Source organism: Cataglyphis hispanica, chromosome 5 (genome assembly GCF_021464435.1).
Source record: "Cataglyphis hispanica isolate Lineage 1 chromosome 5, ULB_Chis1_1.0, whole genome shotgun sequence".
In the NCBI taxonomy this organism is placed as follows: Eukaryota; Metazoa; Arthropoda; class Insecta; order Hymenoptera; family Formicidae; genus Cataglyphis; species Cataglyphis hispanica.
This window is the reverse complement of record NC_065958.1, coordinates 3,091,327-3,113,911: the sequence shown is the minus strand read 5'-3', so window position 1 is coordinate 3,113,911 and position 22,585 is coordinate 3,091,327. Positions and strand designations below refer to the sequence as shown.

The window sequence follows — 22,585 nt, the reverse complement described above, 5'->3', positions numbered from 1 at the left end:
GGGGGGAGAGAGAGGGGGGGGAGAGAGAGAGAGAGAGAGAGAGAGAGAGAGAGAGAAAGAGAGAGATGCAAGGAACGAGAAGGCGAGAAAGAGAGAGAGAGATAAACGAATAGTGAGGAGGAGGGACAGTGAGCACGGGAGATAAAGAGACATTAAATAGCGCCTCTCCGTCTCCCTGTCCTGACCTTCGATCTTTTAATCGTAGGGAATTACTCGCGGCTGGCCTGCGAGATCCAGTTCGTACGGTCGATGGGCTACTACCTGATCCAGATCTACATACCCTCGGGGCTGATTGTCATAATATCGTGGGTGAGCTTTTGGCTAAACCGAAACGCGACCCCCGCTCGGGTGGCCCTCGGAGTAACCACTGTGCTCACTATGACGACCCTAATGTCCTCGACGAACGCGGCGCTACCAAAGATCTCCTACGTCAAGTCCATCGACGTCTATCTGGGCACCTGCTTCGTCATGGTCTTTGCCTCGTTGCTCGGTGAGTGCGATCGTGTACTCTTCCGTGCCTTTACGTCGCTGCCATTAAGCTTTCCATCCTGCGTCCTCTCATATACTCCGTATAGCTCGGAGCCGTGCCGTTCCAGTAGCGAGCTCGTAGAGTATCGTAGACGGATACTTGTGCAGGGCTCACGTGACAAATGCAAGGGACCCATTTTCCTCGAAATCGTTACTTATCGTCGGCGATGAGGGAGAGCCCGATTATTCGATACGTTTGTCGTTACATGATAATACGGCGCCTGGAAAATCGTTTTTTTTCACAAAGCGTTTTCACAAAAGCATGAAAAAGTCAATGCGGTAAGAGTCCCGCGAATTTATCCAATCGATTAGCTATAACACACGGCCTTATTACACATACACATACATACACACATTGTTGCGTTTATCACAACTGCGATCGCGAGTACCTCATGTACGATACCAAGGTACTTCGCCGTCGCGGTGCTCTGCATGGCAGGGTTTCCAGGCAAATGGCTTTCTTTCATCTGCACGTGAGCTCTACACAAGTACCGGGAGCGCAAGCATGAGTGAGATTCTCGACGGATGGAAGTGGGGCCCGTGAAAAACCGGGCTTTCCGCCCGGGTATTACAGCGGCAGACGTGTCGTGCCATCGTTGAATAGTTACGTGTTTTCATTCCCGTGGATTCTTCTTCTTCGCAGAATACGCCACGGTGGGATACATGGCGAAGAGGATTCAGATGCGGAAGAATCGCTTTCAAAAGATAGCCGAGAGCATGAAGGCCGCGAGTGAGAATCCAGGACCGCCGCGCGTGCCCGGCGATCATGGCGATCACGCGCCTAAGCAAACTGTGAGTAACGTCGGCCAGAGCGTCGTCGTGCCCAAATTTCTTTTTCTTCCATGCAGAATGTCCTTTCGTCACCGCGAAATTTAACCAGGAGATCCAGACGTACTAATGCTCCTCTGGACCAGTTAACACGCTTTCTTTCAGCGCATAGGCGATCGGCTCTGTCGACACAGATCCAGATGTCGATCGTGGCACAATTATATTTATCATAACATAATCATAGTTGCTTCATGATTTTACGGCTCCCGTGAGTCACATGATAAATATCGATGTTTATTTTGTCTCCATCAGCGCAACGAAGAAATTTCCGCCCGAAATAAATTTTAAATTAATAATTTTAAACAAATAAGATAGCGCGTGATTTTGAATGACGTAGTAGTTGCTACAAAAATTCAATATCATCAATAATCATCAGCGAAAAACGGACATTAGAGCTAATCGAGCTCTTATTCTCATCACAAGGGCCGGCTCAACAGGACGGAGCCGAACATTATCCTCATTCCGGCTCAGCACGTATTAATCGCGCGATATAAATATGCACTCTTTCCCCCTAAAAACTAGAAATAGCAGGCTTGACTCGTGAAAGGTCAAAAGCTAAAAGGTTCTGCGAGATGAATTCCCATTCGGCCGCGCAACACGCCGGACAGTGTGTTTCGTGTCACTACGGATATGACGCACTATAAATTTTCTTTTAATCTTGGGTATTGTAGACCGGAAAAATGAAAAATATTAAAAGGCCGAAAGAAAGAGAAAAAGAAAGAATACAGTGTGAGGGAGAGAGGGTAAAAAAAGAAATAAATCAACAGACGACAGAGATGAATGGAACGGACGACAAAGAACACTCGTAAAGCGTCGGCAAAATAAGACATTTTAATTAATTATTACTAAAAAGTTAATTTTTCATGATTGACGATATAAATTTTCAATGATAATATAACTGTCTTCATATTATATATATATATATAATATATTTCTAATAATTATCTATTTCTTTCAAGACTTTTACAGCTAATAATTATCCCCTTAAAAATTTTTTTTAAAGAACAATAGATTTAATATTTTTGACAATTTTATTAATTTTGTTTTTTCAGAGAAATGCATCTCCATTTAATAAAATAAAAGTAATAAAACTGTCAAAATTATCCCACAAATCTATATCATTCTACAATATACATAACGTCTGTGAGTGCAGTCGTTAACTGAATCAAAAATTAACTTCTTATAGTAATCCTGCGCGTCAAATAAATACAGGTCTACTTTTTTTCCCTCAACATCTCATCTCGACAGTATCTACAAATAGCACCATATACACCAGCTTTTAATTAAATTTTCACAAATCTCTTCAGCTTGAGCACAAGCAATCGCACCGCGCGTTTCTGTAAACCGCGGTCTTTTTACGAGAGACTTTCCCTCTCTTTACACTTCGTTTAATCGTATAAGATAACAGACACAAGTCGCGCAATAGCGACTATAAAAAATAAAGGCAGGTGAGTCTCTCGAATACTGATCGCCCCGATAACCACATAAAATCAGACATCACCGCTATTGAACGATAAAAATACACAATGCCCGGCCCTCGGTGTCGCATGCCAATACGACAAAGTAAGGGGTGAGGGAGAGGGGAAAGGGGGGGGGGACGGGGATAAACCTCGGGTGAGGAACACCCCACGGCGAACTGCCGTGTCTCTTGTAAGTGGTCCCATGTTGTCCAGGAGGTGCGGTTCAAGGTGCACGACCCAAAGGCACACAGCAAAGGTGGGACACTTGAAAACACCATAAACGGTCGCGCCGATGAGGAAACGGCGGGCGCACCGCAACATATTATACATCCTGGCAAGGACATCACCAAGCTCTACGGTATGAGTAGACCATGTACGCACTTTTATAACACTATTTAACCCTTCGCCTGGCAAGCTATCAAACAAAATATTCTTAGCTTGGCAGGCTGTCTATTTCAACGAGCTTCTGTGAACGGGGCATATAATAAGTCACTGTACGGCTTAACCGTCAGCGAGCTTAAAGCCGTCATGCGTGTGGCATCATCGCCGGGCTCAGCAAGATCAATATATATATATATATATATATATATATATATATATGTATATAAAATATATATGCTTATCGAGTACTTTGAACTTTGTCAAAATTATGCAAATATTCATGAATGATGCCACGCGTGTGCGACCGTTGTACTATACATACATCTTTCTACGCTTCAATCACCGTCCGAAATGGCTTGTCACCGATTATGCTATGAAAAGCTTCTTGCATTGAGAAATTTTTATATAAGATTTATTTTTTCAAAGCATTACGATGCACTATATTTAGACGCTTCTTTCTCGTACTCTCTCGAGAGAAACGGCACCGCGCGAAATCGGAAGCTCACTGAAATATGCAAATGTCTTCCCTCCACTATCCCGCGCACCGTGATTATTCTAAGACATTTTGACGTTCCTTAAACAGGCATCACGCCGTCGGACATCGACAAGTATTCCCGCATCGTGTTCCCAGTATGCTTCGTCTGCTTCAATCTGATGTACTGGATCATTTATCTCCACATCAGCGACGTAGTTGCGGACGATCTCGTACTGCTCGAGGAGGCCAAGTAAACGATGATGTGGCAGCGCTTCGAATCAAGAAGAGAGGCGGGTAAAAGTGCAGGAGCAGAATCGAGCACTTTATGCGAAAAAGGGACAAGACGAGAGCCGGTTTGTAAGAAAAAGGTGAAAACGGTTCAGGAAGATGAATCGAGGTGCGCTTGATAACTACTCGGAAACGAAAGGAGTAAAAGCGAACGACAAGCGGGATGGCTTGTAGCAACTGGCAGGCAGGGGAGCGCTTGTGTCCATCTCGAGAGCGCTGCAACTACTTCTTCACGATTACGAAGTAGTAGCGGATGAACAGTCGGACAGTCACGCGGTCGCATTAGACTCGGAGTAAAACTACTACTTACTCGCGATCACTGGAAAGTATAAAAGCGAACGTAGGGTCGCCGCGTTCGCGCCGAAAGAGACATGGCTGACCAAACGCGCGTTTCAACTACTGCGCGGCATCGTGGCTACCGCGCTTCCTCCGGGCAGACGCTCTCGTTCGTCAATCAACGATCGAGCTCGCGTAAGCCTCGGCTAACGTCGCTCTCCACGACGTGTCTTCGTTAAAGACTCGATATGTATAGATGCATGGCGCGATATTTAGGAATATATATCGCGGAGCGATATGGGCAAGCTCAAATTTCGAAGGCGAATCTACGAGCATACATATACCATAAAACATTGCCAGGTATTCTAGGTATTCCTAGTTCTTAAACGGAGAAAATACCTTCGATATAAACACTTGTCAATTTAGCCACCATTTCATAGTAACGTTAACTAACGCTAAGGACAACACCGAGACTCGTCGGTTTGAAGCGACAGTTCAATCGAGAGCGGCTTGAGGGGACGGAAAAATATAGGATTATCGACGTTCGTCGAGGTCGAGGATGAATCGTCGCTCTGTCACGTCGTCAACAGCGCTCGTACGCAGACGGAGGAAACGTAGCGGAAATCGCGTGGTGACATGTGTGTGCGTGCGTGCATGCGAGCGAGCGAACGAACGAGCATGAGAGAGAGAGAGAGAGAAAGCGGGAAAGAATGAACACGAGTGGAAATGTATGCGTAAAGGCGCGCGCAGAACGAAGAAAGGACGGACGGAAAAGTTCATATTCCGAATGAAGATAACGCTGTACTATTGGAGACTGGTGCGACTTATTATTTAAGTAAGTACAATATAAGTATATGTATATTCAAACAACACACATATATAAATATATGCGCGCGTACGCGGCTGCGTTAGATACGCGCGTGCATGCATATTAGATACGTTCGTGCACACGTGCGTACGCAGGACAAACGATCGATAACCGAGATCTACAAAAACAAGGGAGAGAGGCAAAAAGGGAACTGCGCGATACAGGACGCCCACGACGAAAGCGGCTTCTTCTCAGCATCCGCATTTATTTGGATTATGGCCAAGTAAAAGCCAAGTCTCTCCTTTCATTTCGTAGAACTTTTTTACGATTTTTAACGGCGCAATTTTTGTATTTTTCTCTATGTATCTTGCGCGCGTCGTCGCTACGTAAAATCGCGTAACTCTCGTCACTCCTTCTCTCCCGGATGTCTTTTCTTTTGTACGCGTGTACGTGCGTGTGCACGCGGCTCAATCGGGAGTACTCTTAGCTCGTAGTCGCGACTGTTTACATAGGGACGTATGGCGATTATAGATCAAACATAAAAACATTCCAATCGTATCGGGAAAATTAAGAGATAGATAACGAGCCAAGGCAGAATACAACTCTCTCTCTCTCTCTCTCTCTCGACACTCGTTGCACGATATCTATTTTTGCTTGAAAATAAATCTTGCAAAAAAAAAAAAAACAATGAAAATAATTAACGTAACACGAATATACACGTGTTATTTATAGTCAATTAAAATTGATGAATATGCTCTTATTTGATTGATATAAATGAAAAGATGGAGAAATAATGAAAATAATTTTTTTTTTTGTATAGTCGCGATTGATATCTTGTTACTTCAGAATATCGAAATATTTCTATCGAGAGTTTTATATTTAAATTGTGTCTTTATATCTACGTGACAATAACAACACCGTCACATTGAATTCTATCAATTTAAATCGCAACTAATTCTGTCAATATCTTCTATGACACTCAAGTTTATATAGAAAATGGAAACCGCGAGATACAATTTCGCTTTTATCTATATAAATTGCTTTTAGCTCGGAGTGTATAACGATCTTCTTGTTCCAAAGTATTTCGTTGCACAAGCAATGTTTTTATCAATTTTAATTAACGTTGATTGCATGCTATTTTACTTGCTTCTTCTACTCGTTGCTCGCGCGTTTTACGAAATCCTGCTCACCATTACAGACCATCGATCACTTACAAGAAGCTTCCAAAACATATACTCGGAGAGCTTCTTTCTTTAGATTCTTCTTCTTGATATACAGATTGATAACCTAGCATTTTTTTTAACATATTTGTAAGTTCTTCCTTAACAAAGATTAGATTTAATGGCTGTCATTTTTTTATTTTTTTGATCGATAAAATTATATATTTTAATAATAAATTTTTAATTAAAATTTTGTCGATTCCAAATTAAAATTAATTTAAAATATTAAAGTTTTATTATTTAAAAATTAATTAACATTCAAGTTTTATTATTATCAAGTTTAACGTTTACTTTTTAAAAATTTAATTTGTTAAGTTTGCCAATTTCCAAACATTTGTAATAAACAACAATTGATCGATATTTCATTTTAATCAAACTTTTAATATTCATGATTTAGGAAAAGCGCGGAGAGAAAACTTGTGGTACATTCTGTATACAGATACATGTATACGTATGTATATGCACGCTCTCTTTTCGCTGGTTTCTCTCTCCTTCGACCTAGCCGGCTGACTGCAAGCTGGGCCATGGAAGCTTACCATTCAGGATATCGACCAGCTGACACGCCCAACCCACCCTCCGGACTCTTTCTCGTCCCTTCTACGTTATCGTTCTTACTCTCCCTCTCCCTATTCTTGTCCTCCATTCTATATCACAATAGCCAAATAGTCCGGTTATAGCGGACACTCTTGTCAGTCGCTCATTTAATAAGAAGATCCTTAGTACTTTGCGAGAATTCTTTATGAAAATAGGAATCCTCGGGGATTCTGCCTTGGACCGCTATCTTCAGATATTTGAGAGAAACGAAGGAGGGATAGTGATATTCGTGCGTCACGTTCTGTCAATGTGAAAACGCAGAATCATATGATTTTTATTAGATTATTTTTATCATTTATCGATATTACCTTTATCGATTCTATTATTTGAGGTTACGAGTATCGAGAATTGACGATTATACGTAAAATTCATTTAGATAAATTAATTAAATTCAATTAAAAATTTTTTTTGTTTTGTTTTGTTTAAAGAAAAAAGTATTTACGTCATTTTTATATTTCCAAAATGTGTGTAGTATTTGAGAACTACTAATCAAAATCTTTATAATTTTGATCGCGTTTTCTTTGCCGCAAGTAAATATAGTAGTGAATTTTACTATGAAATTCTTTTCAACGCGCTTTGGCTTTTCAAACTTCTTCGCATATCGATGCGATTATGCAACGTCCGACACAGATTTACGTCCTGAGTAATCACGAAACACAGCTGCGATAATCCTTCATCGTGGATATAATCAATCATTTGCGCGGTAATTTTTATTTCGCGAACATAATCGATCATTCGTAGCAACTTATTTGGCTCTTGCGTTTTCCTCACCGAATACTCGAACTCTCTCGATTCTCGATCGGTTCTCTCGGTCACGCGACAACGCAAATAACGACGGTGCGAATTATCGTGCGCGAGAAGGCACACGCAAATCGCGTGCCTGATCCTCGTTCGTTTCTTTCTTCGATTGCGCTCGTACATAATATGTAAGTATCGATACACTTCCACGTTCCGCCCCAATCGGAAGCATTGTGTGCAATTTATATAATTCTGTACATCCGTTATCTACTCGGAGTCTCTATAATAACGAAAGAAGAAGGCGAAAGAGATGATGTAACTCGTTTTATCGTTGTGATATATTCTATGATAGCTATATGCATTTAATCGCGCATGTATAATGACGTACATATATGCGTGCCTATTGTTTACACGGAATCCTTAAGCCGGGCAAACAAACAGCGGGAATTGACGCGTCTCTATGATTAAAGATAATGAAAAATTCTTCCCTAGGTAGGTGCGTAATTAAGTATAAAGTAAAACAAACTATTTAACAAATATAATAACTTATATCTGCACGAATAATAAAATAAGTAAAGTAATAAAAATGCTCGTATGTATCTCGCGATATAACGTGTAATGGAGTTTCGAAATCGCGAACCAGCAATGTTCCTTTCGGATACGCGATGTTAAGCCAATTTATTAATCATAATGATGAACAATGCTTTCATAATTCACAATAATCAATTGCAAGAATTAATTCTTTAAGAATAATAATGCAAATTTGCTACAATCCTGTAGAAGTTTTATTCTTAATTTATTTAATTTATTTATTTATTATGATACTATATAAAAAATGTCTAGTTATTCACCTCTGTAAGGTACTAACGTAAAAATAATTAACATAACGCTTAATTAAATTTCTGAATGTATATTTGCGTTATTTTAATATGTGTTCTTGCTTGAGAAAACGATTTAATGCTTTGAAAGATTAGATAACGGAAATTTTAGCAGGAATGTATGTAATTCCCATTTATTTGCGATAATTTAATCGCGATTGCTTGTATCGAATATTTAAAAAACTGCGTGCGTTAAATGTAAATATGCGCACATCATATAGGACGCGCCAATTCCCCGGGGATACGCCAATGGTCGACCATTAATATAATTAGCCTCATTAAAATTATTATTACCTTTGTTATTACTTTTATTATTGTTAACATTATATATGACCGTTTAAGAGAAAATTAAACTATGATCTCTATTCTCTGCTAGGTTGAATACTTGCGTTATCGGCGGGTACTTATATATCGCGTATAATATTACTAAAATAGATGAAATCGTTACTTAAAAAGAGCACCATCGACGCGCAAGCATCTTGAAATTTAATGAAAAGGAAGGGATAAAAAGAGAAAAAAACAGAACTATTAATATTATATAAATCGATCACCTTGTAAATACGAGTTTTATACAGAGCATTGTATTCGTTAAACAAAGAGAGTACCTACTGCTAAATAATATGTGTATATATATACGCATATATACATATATATACATATTATATATATATATATATATATTATACATACATATACTCATATACATATTATAAATATATATATATATATATATATATATATATATATATATATATGCAAATGTAGTGTACACGAAAATGTGACTGTTCGCACATATTTAGGTAAATCACTTTTAAAGTATAGGAAAAAAGAAAAAAACCAAAGTAGACTGGAAGAGCGTCGGGGGGAAGAGAGGAGGAGGAGGAGGGGGAAGGGGATCGAAAAGACTCAATGCGCGTACGTTGATTCGTTCATTCGTTCATTCGTTCGTTCGTTCGTTCGTCCATACGTCCATTCACAGCGTATATATATGTAGGTCATGATAATTGACAGTTCAAAATTAATTACTTTGGCGACCATCTATGTATAATAAAAAAATGGCGCAAATTCAGAATATTTTCCGCGATCACCGATCGATCGATAAAAACGACTAGAAGAGTTAATCTCGTGGGCTCGTATATAAACTTTCATATTTATCATTATGCATAGATAAGAACAAAGTGAACGAATTCTACGTGTGATAAAATTTTTTTGTTAACGCATCTATGTATTAGACATTTGCAATCATTATTCATCCGCGGATGTAAATGTAAAAATTGCTCAAAACATGGTTGTCAAATTTTCAACAGATGTATATAAATCACAAGTAATTTTGAGTTTTACAACAGAGAGAGAGAGAGAGAATTGTTTGTAGATAATAATATATATCTAATATATTATAAGAGAGTTGACGCGCGCGTAGAAACATCTGAGGAAGTTTCTCATGTAAACTATTCGTGAACAAATCTTACCTCAGATTGCATTATTTCATTTGACCAAATGATCGTAGTTGCGAAAAATTATCGACAAAACGTGCTCACGTCGTACAATCGTCGTTGCCGCGTAAAAAAAAAAAAAAAAACTCTTCTGGACGATATGCAACTTGACAAAATCGCGCTGCCGCGTGTGCATACTTTGACAAGACCACGACAGTTCAAACTGCATTGTAACGAAAACTGCCAACTTCATATTGCAATATACGTTTTAGTCAATCGTGGCGAGAAAGAGAGAGAGAGAGAGAGAGAGAGAGAGAGAGAGAGAGAGAGAGAGAGAGGGAGAGAAAGGGAGAGAGAAAATTGCAAAAAAAAGGAGAAGTAGAGCGAGCAGTGAGACTGCGCTATTTTTTAAGTGACAACGAGAAATGTTGATGTATCTCGATCGCGTCGATTGATCATTGCAGGATACTTCACGAAAGATTCCTCGATATTGATATGGAATAGTTGACTTATCGATAATTGTTAATAGATAATTCTGTAACTTCGTTATCTTACAATAAATTCAAACAAGTCAAAAATAATTTTTAATTTTCGCTCAAGAGAAAGATGTAAGGAAAATGTCAAAGCTACTCTAAATGATTTCACAGATCATTTCTAATCATATCATAAATATTCGAATGAATATAAATGTAGCGTATTATATATGACGCAAACTTTGTTGCATTTTATCTTATGATATATAAAAAAAATTATTTTATGTTGGCGTACGCTAATTTGTACAATGCAGAATTTGCTTCAGCTTTGAAAAAAAAAAAAATATTTATAATTAAATAAAAGTTTGAGATGAAATAAAGTAGCGAACAATTTCAGCTGACTATTTTTTACTCTATAATATTTATCAATCAGGGTTAATCAGGTCTTGTTAAACGAAACAGATGTGATCGGCAAATATTTATAGGAAATTGGCGAGAGACTCCAAAAGCGAAAGATACGTGATCGCGGTTTGTTCGTGCTACAAGCGAGAGACCAGCGACATGTAGATCGTTTGCATTTAACCAGACCCCTGAAACATCTCTCGCTTGTCGCCGGAGATTCCGCAGTTTGTACCAGCTGTTTCCGATATTTCTCTAACCGCTGTCCATTCGAAATAGTTGAGAATTTCAAGCACCGTCGAATCGGATTTCAGGGATGCAGTGTCCAGTTACCGCGAATCGTTTTCCAAAGGATCCTTCTCATTCATTGTAATCGAGATCATTTCGTGAATGAACTTGGCGATTGATCTAGATCGACGAGAAATGCAAGTACGATGGAAAAATGCATCCCTTTGCGTGAAGACGGAAAAGTTTGCGTTGCTTCGCGGAAAGTAGGAGAGTGTGGATCGGCGAACGCGAACGAAACTCTGAATGAAGGAACGAAAACGGTAAAAAATATGGCGAAAGTACGGCGCGACGAGTCGTCTCGACGAGAGTACCAAATTCTAAAATGTATTTAAAGACACACGCTAAACTGCATTATACTGTAGAAACGTATTCTACCATCGTAAATCGTAAGGAGGACAATGTAGATACACACGTTCTTAAATACACATACACGAACACGACATGCAATCCGCACGTATATACAACATACACACATAAAAATACCCTTATAGGTCGGGCAAATGCCATCTCTCGAAGCGATTATATATATATAATTAATGATATATATATACATACTTATATATATATATATATATATATATATATATATATATATACATATACCGGCACTAGGTAGACAGGTACACATACTGAGTATACCTATAACTACCTATAACTTTCTACTCGGCTGCGACGCCGATTGTGGGAGGCAAAAAAGAAAGAGTGAGAGAGCGAGAATGAGAGAGAGAAAGAGAAAGAGAGCAAGAATGAAAGAGAGAAAGAGAGAGAAAGAAAAAAAAGGGAAAAAAACGAAAAGGCTGACGAAAAAAACCGATGGAAGAGAGGCATGTAATGTTCACTTGTACGGCGTGCAATAGTGCGAATATACACATAATAAGTTTAGACATAGGCTAATATAGATCTGGGAATATACGAGTGTCTGTCGTAATCGGGAGTGTGTATCCATTCGTGTAAGAATGCCGCGTGTCTACTACTACATACACGGAAGTATGTGCGTGCGTGAGAATCTCCGTGCTCTGTATCCCATTGCGGAAGTTCCTGTTCCTCGAGACGGCGACAAAAGAAGAAAAGGATTGCGGGGATGAACAAACAAACCTATCGACATTTTGTAGATACTGTCCGATTCGCGCGGTGGGAGGGGGGAGGGGGGTCGCCGGATCTGTCCGAGAGACGCTTGATCCTTTCTATTTTATGTATATACGAAAATAATCTCATGAGCGAATCAAGGCTAGATGTACACCTGACAGTTTTATTTATCGGTAATCGTGCTGGAAAAATAATATTCGATTTTATCAAACGTTCTCTCTTTCTCTCTCTCTCTCTCTCTCTCTCTCTCTCTCTCTCTCTTTAAACTTTTATTAACAATTATGCTATATGTATTGATGATTCCTATATTTTTTATAATGGCTCGTTTAAAAATAGCATGTACAGCAAAGATTGAAATTATTAATTCGCATCAAATATGTAATGTTTTGTATCGTATTTAAAGAGCATAATATTACACAAAGAAATAATAGTGGATCGACGATCATCAGCGTTATCAACGATGATCACAAAATTAAGTCAGGTAATCTAACTGGGAAAGATACACGAAATATCAGACAACAATACTTAATTTTATCAAATTTTTTTCTTTGCGCGTTCACGTTGCTAACAAAAATAATTTACCGCAAGAAGTAAAAAGATGAGAAAGAGCAATAATACTATGTCTCAATAGGAACACACATTCATCTTGGAACAAAAAGTAAAAGAAGAAAGTCGTTTTGAAAGAATAAAACTCTTAAGTGTACATCAGCTTGAATCAATCTAACGGTGAGAAAAGTATTACAAACGCGCGGGAAAATGAAAAAGCGAAAGACATCTGTTAATAGAAAGGAAGAGAAGGTCAGATGCTGGCAAGCGCCCTCACTTGCGATTAGCCGCGCGCTATTAAGGCCATTTTTTGTAATATCCGAATAAAATGCATGGTCGATGATGATGTACGAAAACTTACTCACTCATTCTCTGCGATCAAACGATTCAACCTCTATAGGGACTTGAAGGACCAGTATCAACGGAATGTGCTCCTTATTGTTTGGCTGCAAGTCTACATGGCATAATCTACAATCTGCTAACTGCTCTCGAAAACAATTCTCGATAATGAGGAATATTAAATATTATTTTTTTTGTCAATTATCCATCTCAAACATATTTATTTCCATAAATTTCTTACGCAGTATGTAAAGGTTTGAAAATAGATATAAAAGATAAGACTTTTAATTCTCCAAAATCCAATTCGGAGATCTTTATTATCGAGAATCGTTGACGAGAATAAAATTTTTGATGGACACATGAATCAACGTTCGCCAAGTCATAGATCTTCTTAGAATGCACCTTACCTACATGTGTGAGCGATTCTTTCTTTGACTGACAATCTTTTAATTACGAATTGTTCGAAGTGGTACGAACAGGATTCGTTGTAAATAAATCGTGAAGTTAGGGCGAACGAGAATGAAAGTAGGAAGAAAGATGGAGTGAAAGAATGCACCCTACGTTCGATGCATTATCGTGTTATGATTACGTTTTGAAATTCTTACGTGCAAAGTAATCGGACCGTTCATATGCCAATGGGACGTGACGGTAATAATCGTTCTGCCCGAAAACAGTTTACAAAGCGGTCGAGGTAGAGACAAAAAAAAAATATAAATAAAAGAAAACGGGAGGAAAAAGAAAAATGAGGGCTCTCCTATAGTTACTTGCTCATTGAAATAATATTCTAAATAACGTTCGCGTAAGAGAACGAAAGTCTAGATACGCATCACTATAATGCAGAATAATTCTACGTACAAATAAATAAGATGGCATACACGCGCACGCCTCAAGTTGTTCACAATTAAAGAGAGAAGAAAAAGATAAAATTTTATTTCTACCAAAAGATATTAAAAGAGATGTTCATTTCTATATATCTTAAACACGAAACAGAAATTAGACGAAAGGGTATCGATCCACATCCATCGACAAGCAATCATGCATAAATGTATCGCGTGATAGCGAAAGCGAATGTGTTGGCGATAACGCTCGTACATTCTTAAAAGATCGCGGGTTTTACCTGATATAATGTCCGATCGCTGCGATTTGTTTTAGAAAATGATTTTTAGATTGTTGATTTTGAAAATTAAAGATTGAAATCTGCTGAATATGATTTTATCAATTTTTTTTTTAATTCCCTGCAGGAATAAAAAGACGAGCAATTGCATCCTTTAACCGAGCTAAGCTCGAAATAAGCAATTCAGCGAAATAGAGTTGAAGTTTACTTTGTGCAGAACAATTGTCGACTTATAAAATCGACGATATAATTTACGAAACTCAAGCATATCGAATCAATGCGATCGAGAGCATTGAGATAGTGATATCGTCACTTAATAATTTAATTCTTATCCTTAGCGCGCACTGGCTTGCAGATATTTTTATTCTTATAAAGAAAAAAAATGTACTATGTTTTTTTTTCGTATATTTTAAACATCCATACATATATAATAATATATGTAAAATTCTGCAGCTTTTTTCCTCGCGACTGATTTTTTAATGGAAGTCATCATTCTTTTCAATTAGACTGAGACCACCTTTGCTAATCTTCTCGCCTAGGATAAGAATTACTATGACAAGTATACCACATCTTGTGCACGCGAAAAGTATAATAACAAAGAAAGATGATGTTGCATGATCGATATACCTACAAAATTATTATCAGCGCGCGTGATACAGCATTATTATGTAAAGTTTTTGTTGCGTGAGTAAAACATTATATTATCGATGAAGAGTATGTACATACCTTGCAAACAATAAATCTCGTCCCTTTCTTCGTGCATGGGGGGGGGGGTCACTTTCGGCCATTTCCGGCCAACGAGTTTCACGCAGGGGTTGAATCCACGCGAATTTTCATTCCTCTTGAAAAATAAACACGCGATGTGTATATGCGAATGTCTGTGCGCGTGCATGAAAATTCTCAATCGAACGACGGATTGTGTAAACTGAAAAAAAAATTCAAGATTGAAATCAAGATTAAATTATTAATTGAGGTCAAAAATATGGACGGCATCAAGTTTTTGAATCCCACGATTGTCATCACGGATTGTCAATCTACCATTGCAGCTATCTGTCGCTTGACGTATACTAGAGAAATATATCGATTCGCTATTGCTTCACTCGAGTATCGTTTATCATATATTTGATTGAAAGCTTACTCGCGCGTTTTCCTTCCAATTTTGCGAGAACTGAAATATGGCGCTACGTCCAGCTACACCATCTCAACGAAAGAGGTTTGCTACTGGATTGCAGATGACGCCACTTTGTTAAATATACCGGTATCTGTGCAAGGCTCCCTCTATTCTCAATTAAAAAAAAAAATACCTGTGTTAGCGATGACACAACTGATGCCAAAGAGAATACCTGAGAGCAACCATTCTGTCATTTTTCCTAAAACGCTTATCCAAAAAAAATCTCTCTGCGCTTACTTTGTTTAACTACTATCCATTTTAGACTCTTATGTTATGCATTTATTGACACTGCCGGTAAAATCATGGTTTAGTGCATAGCTGTATTATACATCAATTGGGACAGAAATATATTGATATCGCAGATACCTTTTATATTACATATAGAATTAATTTCATTATGCGTGTGTGTGTACACTACTTAATATAAATTATTAAAGTGTCATATAAAATTTTTTTTATATTCCTATTATATTTTTATTGTATTTGATTTAAATAAAAAAATACTGTTTTATTCCCTAAAATTATATTATCAAGAGCAAAAGTCTGATTAAGATATTTTTTTCTTTATGAAGAATAACATCTATATGTATATATAAAAGTATCCCGATAAGTATTAGATAATAATATTACTTATATCAATATTCATCAATAATAGATATGCCAGAATAGAAAAAGATCATGTTGCAGTTATGAAATACAATTAAATTCATATACATAGAAAGTGTTTCTGATTCACAATTGATACGTATAGTATATATGAACACGCACTAAACGATGATTTTATCAGTAATATAAAAAAAAAATTTATTTACCTAATTTTACTTGTTCTTTAAAATGGAGCAAATGTCGATATTATTAAACGAGGCTTGGTAAGTGTCTTACTGAATGAAATGGTCGATATCAGGCTGCCAGTGTACCTTATCACGAACTGGTAAGAAATGCCGAGAGAATATTTTGTTGAATTATCGACGAAAATCAATAATATTTAATTTTTAGTGGCAACTTGTCTATCAGCAGCTCGTTGAATTTTATCCAGATTTTAGAAATCGAAGCTATAAAGCGCAAAAGTAGTCTCTTTTATACTCTAATAATCTAAACTAATAATCTAAGATAAGAAAGAATCAAGCGAGTTTATAATCTTTCCCACACACAAATATATATATATATATATATATATATATATATATATATCTGTCAAAAAATTCTTTTTATAATTAAAACAAATTTTACCGTCTAAAAGAAATATGATATAATGTAATGTTAAAAGTAATAAAAAGAAGTTGTACGCTTGACGCTAAGAATGCTGGCAAAGTTTTCAAATGCATAAAATTAATATAAATATACTAGAGATAAAATTTATATTATACTAGAATAAAATTTACAATCTAAAAAATTGAATTAACTGTACATATTAATAATAATATTATAAAATAATGGCATGATTAAAATTAAAAAATATAATTTAATTAAATATATTTAAAATTGAATTTCCATGAGACGTGAAAACATTATAGCATCTACTATTATTATACAACTACAGCTGCATTATTATATTTCGCGTTTCACGACATATAAAGAAAAAAGAAAGAGAAACGCATTTTTATTACAACATTATAAAATTTACATATGCACAGTTCACCGTAAACTGTAAAGTATTAATAAAATCAGAATGTCGTGGGTTCTGACGTAGCGTACCACGTCCACGTTCACAAAAAATACATCAATGCAAAATACACATTCAGTACAAAATAAATACATATATATAGTTCGGTACACAGTTTGTATCGATTTATGACTTTGTTAGGACTAGAGGAACAGATGTTAACGTTACGTTCTACATGGTTGTTCTATAAACTAATTTTACTATTCTACTAGTTAATGCAAGACATCGACCTGACTTTTATTATACGCTATTCTCGTGTTAACCGAATCGAAACTATTGGTTGTCATTAGCCATTACGTTCGTAAGTATTGTTACGAGGCATTATGGACATTTATCACGACACAACATTGATAAACGGACTTGGCCGTTTTTTTTTTTTACGTTACAACGGATTAATATCGCGACTTTCGCGCGTATAAACACGGACCATACAAAGACATTTTTTTTTTTTTATTTTGCGTAACTCTCTCGTAAACGTGTTGATGTTTAATATCGAATTCAATTCGCGACCGCTACACTCGTTGAAAAAGACGAATAATCTACATAGATTCAGAGCTAATGTTATTGTGAGTTTGTGGTCCTCAGAGTTTCGAATATAGTGCTTCTCAATGACTTTGTACAATGATCATTAATAGCACATTTTTAGATTTGAGTATTCGAGATGCCGCTCATATTCGATTTGCAAACAATATTACAGTTTGCTCTCTTTACATAGTAAATCTACGCTATTAAATCCGATTTACAAACATATGTACAAATTATACTTGCCTCGACATAAGCAATAAAGGCCGAAATAGTGACACGAGTTAATAGAAGACAACAACTCGCCTGCCTTACATAAAATTCATTTTGTCAGAATCTAATCAAATGCACTGAAATAAGATGCAGGATCTGATCGTATGGTGCATATTATAATCATATTCGCTTATTTTAATATATTTGATATTTGTTTTGATTTGTGATATGAAAATTTGTCACAATGACTTTCTGTGATAAATTACTTATCTACTATAATCTAAGGTCAAAGGAATAATCAAGCGAATGCGCGTTCCAAAGAAAATTTATTCTGACAAATTAATAGAAAAATGTCAGAATTAATCGAGCGCATTGAAAGGAAGATGGATCAATTCAACAATTCAATCAACAACTGTGTTTCCTTATAAATAATAATTTTAAATAATTTTAAAATGAATAAAATTCAGCGTACATCGTGGTAAATTTAAATCAAAATCAATATTGTTAAAAAAAAAAAAATATGTTTCAACGAAAAAATCGAATTCATACGCGATATTATATATAGGCGCTCATTTCGATGCCTCACATATATATTAGAACCGAAAAACCGGTATACCTACGTGATATTACCGTAACGTGATGTTACCGAAAAACCGGTATACCTACCACACGATCATATCCCGAAGGTGCAATCGTAATCAGTGCGTGTTTTGACGGCAACTCGTTCTAATAAATTTGCACGAAAATGTCAATATTAATAAAATGCGTTCAGATGATTACAATACAGGGCCTAATCACATGGCATATCCGTTAATAATCGCCTCCACTTACTCCGTATATGATTATTTCCGCCGCTCGATACAAATTTGTCAGAACGAGGCCCCCGAGGTCAGAATACGCATTCCATCATGACGAGAATTCGCTCCGACAAGCTTGTACGAAACACGTCAGAATTAATCGAATCCTCGAAATGAGTTGAGACTACCGGAAGAATTACGAAACAGCACAGTTCGTTTCGTTCAACAACACGACTGTTGTTTACAATGCAATTATGTGAGAAAAGTACATTGGAAATGTTTCGTCTCCCTCTCGTTTCATCTAAGACATATATCTCTGTTCATCATCTATAACACAATTTACCACTTCTACTACTACCATCTAATGCACTAGTCAACTACATAGACGAGAACGAATTAGCTCGAACGAGTTTGACCTGCGTTTAATTCGATAAGTCAGAGACATAAAGACAAATGCTTTAAGCGTTATCTAATGTTTCTCTACAATGGTATTCCGTATCATAGTTAGCAACATTTATCGATACTCTAATTATCGCTAACGATAATAGCAAATTAATGCGGATATCTATTCTAATTATTTCAATAAAAATTCACAGTATTCATCGTACACGAGCATTATTGATAATTAAAATTATTAGATAAATGTTGCTAATACATTACAAAATACCACTCGCAATCTATTGAGAGAACTCATTCGTTATACAGAGAACAAAATTAAGCGCAAGTAACTATCAATCGCAGATTAATCACGCTCTCTTAATCACTGACAAAAATATAAATAATTTATTGTTTTTATTGATAATAAAATCAATCGCCTTTTTTCATAATAAAATGTATCGATTTCTCTAGATATAAATCGCACTCTTATAAGCTTACTGTCATTGTCTTTCAAAGGGAATTTTACACATCATTATTATATAATTAATATATTAAATTATGTTAAATATTTAATATGAATTATATAATATTAGAACTAAGAATACGCAGTATCTCTCTTTCTCGTAGAAAAAAAAAGTACTTCGTGGACGGACACTGCATAAGCTACGGTAGTTAACGCGCCAAAAACGTAGCGCAAAAGTATGCAGCGTGAAAAGCATGAAAAGTTTCTCGCTTAACAAGTTAAAGTGAAAATAACTTCCACCATTCGATTAACAAATCTTTTACGATAACTATAATAATAATGGCATCACGAAGCTGTATATCGAGAAGCATGCAATGCCTATAGATCAATTCCATTCGCCAACATATTCGGCACATTCATCAATATTCTTATACACATATCAATACAGATAATGTTCATTAACGTCCAGCTATGTCTTGCGCGCGTCGTATATATACATTCACAGAGAATATATATATATATATATATATATATATATATATATATATACATATTTTTTTAGAGATACAACACATGTTGTTTATAAACAGGGTATTTATTTAGGCGCTTATTTGCGACTTAACACTAAGGCGAAACAATCGTTTAAGCCAAATCATTTAATATGTTAAAATCATTCAATTACATGTACAAATTTTCCCTACCTCGACATTTGCAAATTTATTTAGGGGAAAATTTTCGATCAAACGCGTAAATTACATGACCGCGAGATAGTACAAGCGCTCTTATCGCAACTATCCGAAGAATGAACAAAGCGGACGATATAAAAGTAGCTGGAAAAGGTATAGTCACGAAAAACTAGTTCCTGGTCCCATTATCGTCAATGTATTCTCAAGCATTATCGTCAACTTACTATTCCAACGGCACTTACTTTATCCCAAACGCTTGTTCACGTTTCCGAAAACTCAGTTTCGATGACGGAACTTTTAATAAAATCTCTGCCGTGCCGAATGTTTCCCTCCTCCCGCATAATTCATCAACGCGCGGCCATTCGTCGAATGTTTTATCAAAGTTCCTGTCTTGAAAGACGCTTAAATTTCAATTTCAAATTTTGCACACAACGTCCGCGAATCAGTAGTCAAACTTAGCACTTTGTAAGACGATTATCGTCACTTAGAATATCAAAGTGTTCTCATCGTATTTGACAAGACGTCGTCGCTTTCTACATTTAATTTCCTTTACGAGGAACATATACTGTGGAAGAATTATGACGAATAATCAAGCTGAATCGGATAAAATGTGCAAAATTTGATGATATAATGCACACTCACATCCTATTCAAACAATCTCTATTATTACATACCTAAAAGTCTGATCACAGATTGACAGAAGGCATGTAAAATGCAACATTATAGATTACAGTCACGAGAGATACATTGCAGTAATTTTCAATTACAAATTACAAATAAATTACAAATTATACACATGTATGTGTGTGAAATTTTGAAACACAAGTAGCGGGACAAGAGCAAAAAATTTTATGCCAGCAAAAACAAAATATAGTTTAGTTTATACTATAAAATTTATCTCTCTCTTGGCATATCAAAATCTAATTATTTTCTCACTTTACAGAATAGTTTGTTCACATTCTGTAATATAATTTTATTTAGATTAATAATTATATCTGAATCTACCAATATACAAAAAATCCAGTTCACAAAAGTAATAAAGTGGACATTACATTTTTTATTTTAGTAATTTGTTATAAAAAATATTTTTACCGATTTTATACCATTATTATATATTAAAATTTCAATTCACAAAGTTTTTGTTGGAATCATCATTTATATCAAAATAAAAAATGAGACATATAAAACTATACTAAAAGACTAAAATTTTTTCTTGTTTAACAATTAATTGTCCTCTTTTTTACCTCGTTTTCCAAAATAATTAGGGTAGAACTGCATAAAAATGTAATTTTTTTATTAGAATAAATAGTAACAAAATTCCCTGATAAATATCCAATATAAATTTTGTAGTCATTCAAAACATATGTTTATATATCAAAATTTACTATTTTAATCGTACTTTATCAGATTAATAATTGTTGCTATTTTCTATATTCTATTCTCTACCTCCAACTGTTTACAATAAAAATTTGTTCAAGTCTTTTTAAAATTATTATTACGATAAAAAGAAGTTGATGAGTATCGGAGGAGTAACTCACCGCATAGGATAATAAAGCCACAATAGGGAAATATATATAATATTTCATTCGAAGAAATATTGTTGAACGTAAAGTCCACAATTCTGAAAATGATATTGTTTCATATCATGCGAGGCACCTTCTTCTATTTTTATACCTTCTCCTTCGATAGCGAATGCGAGAACTCCCTCTCCGCGATATGCGAATAAAAATATTTGACTTGTAATGCGATCATTGTTATTGTTTGCCAGTCACAAATATATGACTCCCATTTCTAAGATCGAAGCATCGATTCGATACATGTTGATGTTCAATATACTCGCGTAACATCTTCTAAATGCGTTTATGATTTATTACTTGTCTATTTTTCCTTTTTTTTATATACACGAAAGTAAGACCATCAATATATATATATATATATATATATATATATATATATATATATGTGTGTGTGTGTGTGTGTGTGTGTGTGTGTGTGTGTTTAGTTATTCTCGACCATAATTATATATCCTAAATTTTCATTTTAAAAGATTCTAGATTAGGATATACATATTATTTGTATACGCTTATGCATGGCTGGCGTATTAGTTTGAATATCAAGTAAACAATATGGAGATATAAGTTAAAAGCGATATACGTTTTAACACTCCGTTTCATACAAGTTCGCGCGTCACATCTTATTGTTAATTATTAAGATATGCATATGCACAAACAGAATAAATTTTTAAATGTAAAGCATGACAAAGATATGTGCTTAGATATATGATTAGCAATAATTAAAGCTGCGATCGTGAAATACGATATATAAAATATATGTATACAAAAGACACAATGTAATTTAGAAACAAGATAATTCTCAAGATACAATGAACTTTTCCAACACGATAAAATTTGATAAATATTATTGATAACTTTTTATGTAGCTGGATATAAATAAAAAATTACGTAATGCATTATTTTAGGGTATTTTAGGGAAATTAAAGATAATTTTCTTCCTCGTAACGTAAAGGGTAACGCTATCGT

At 35.7% G+C, this 22,585-nt stretch overlaps 1 protein-coding gene and 1 long non-coding RNA gene across 9 annotated transcripts in view; one reads left to right on the top strand and one right to left on the bottom strand.

Annotated features, from left to right (window-relative positions):
* The window catches only part of LOC126849686 (gamma-aminobutyric acid receptor subunit beta), a 72,303-nt gene extending 63,226 nt beyond the window's left edge, over positions 1-9,077 (top strand). For 3 of the 8 annotated variants that reach the window (XM_050591780.1, XM_050591779.1, XM_050591785.1), the window contains 4 exons: positions 206-490; positions 1,172-1,320; positions 3,030-3,189; positions 3,781-9,077. In XM_050591780.1, coding sequence (XP_050447737.1) covers positions 206-490; positions 1,172-1,320; positions 3,030-3,189; positions 3,781-3,926 — 740 coding nt within the window. In that variant the 3' untranslated portion in view covers positions 3,927-9,077. The remainder of the gene's footprint in view (positions 1-205; positions 491-1,171; positions 1,321-3,029; positions 3,190-3,780) is intronic. The other 5 variants (XM_050591784.1, XM_050591783.1, XM_050591781.1 and 2 more) reach the window with 4 other exon arrangements.
* Positions 9,078-16,906: 7,829 nt separating this feature from the next.
* On the bottom strand, positions 16,907-21,973 carry LOC126849717 (uncharacterized). Its single transcript, XR_007687441.1, has 2 exons — positions 18,384-21,973; positions 16,907-18,337 (listed from the first exon to the last, which is right to left on the bottom strand). It is a non-coding gene; the product is annotated as an uncharacterized LOC126849717 (long non-coding RNA).
* Positions 21,974-22,585: the final 612 nt, after the last annotated feature.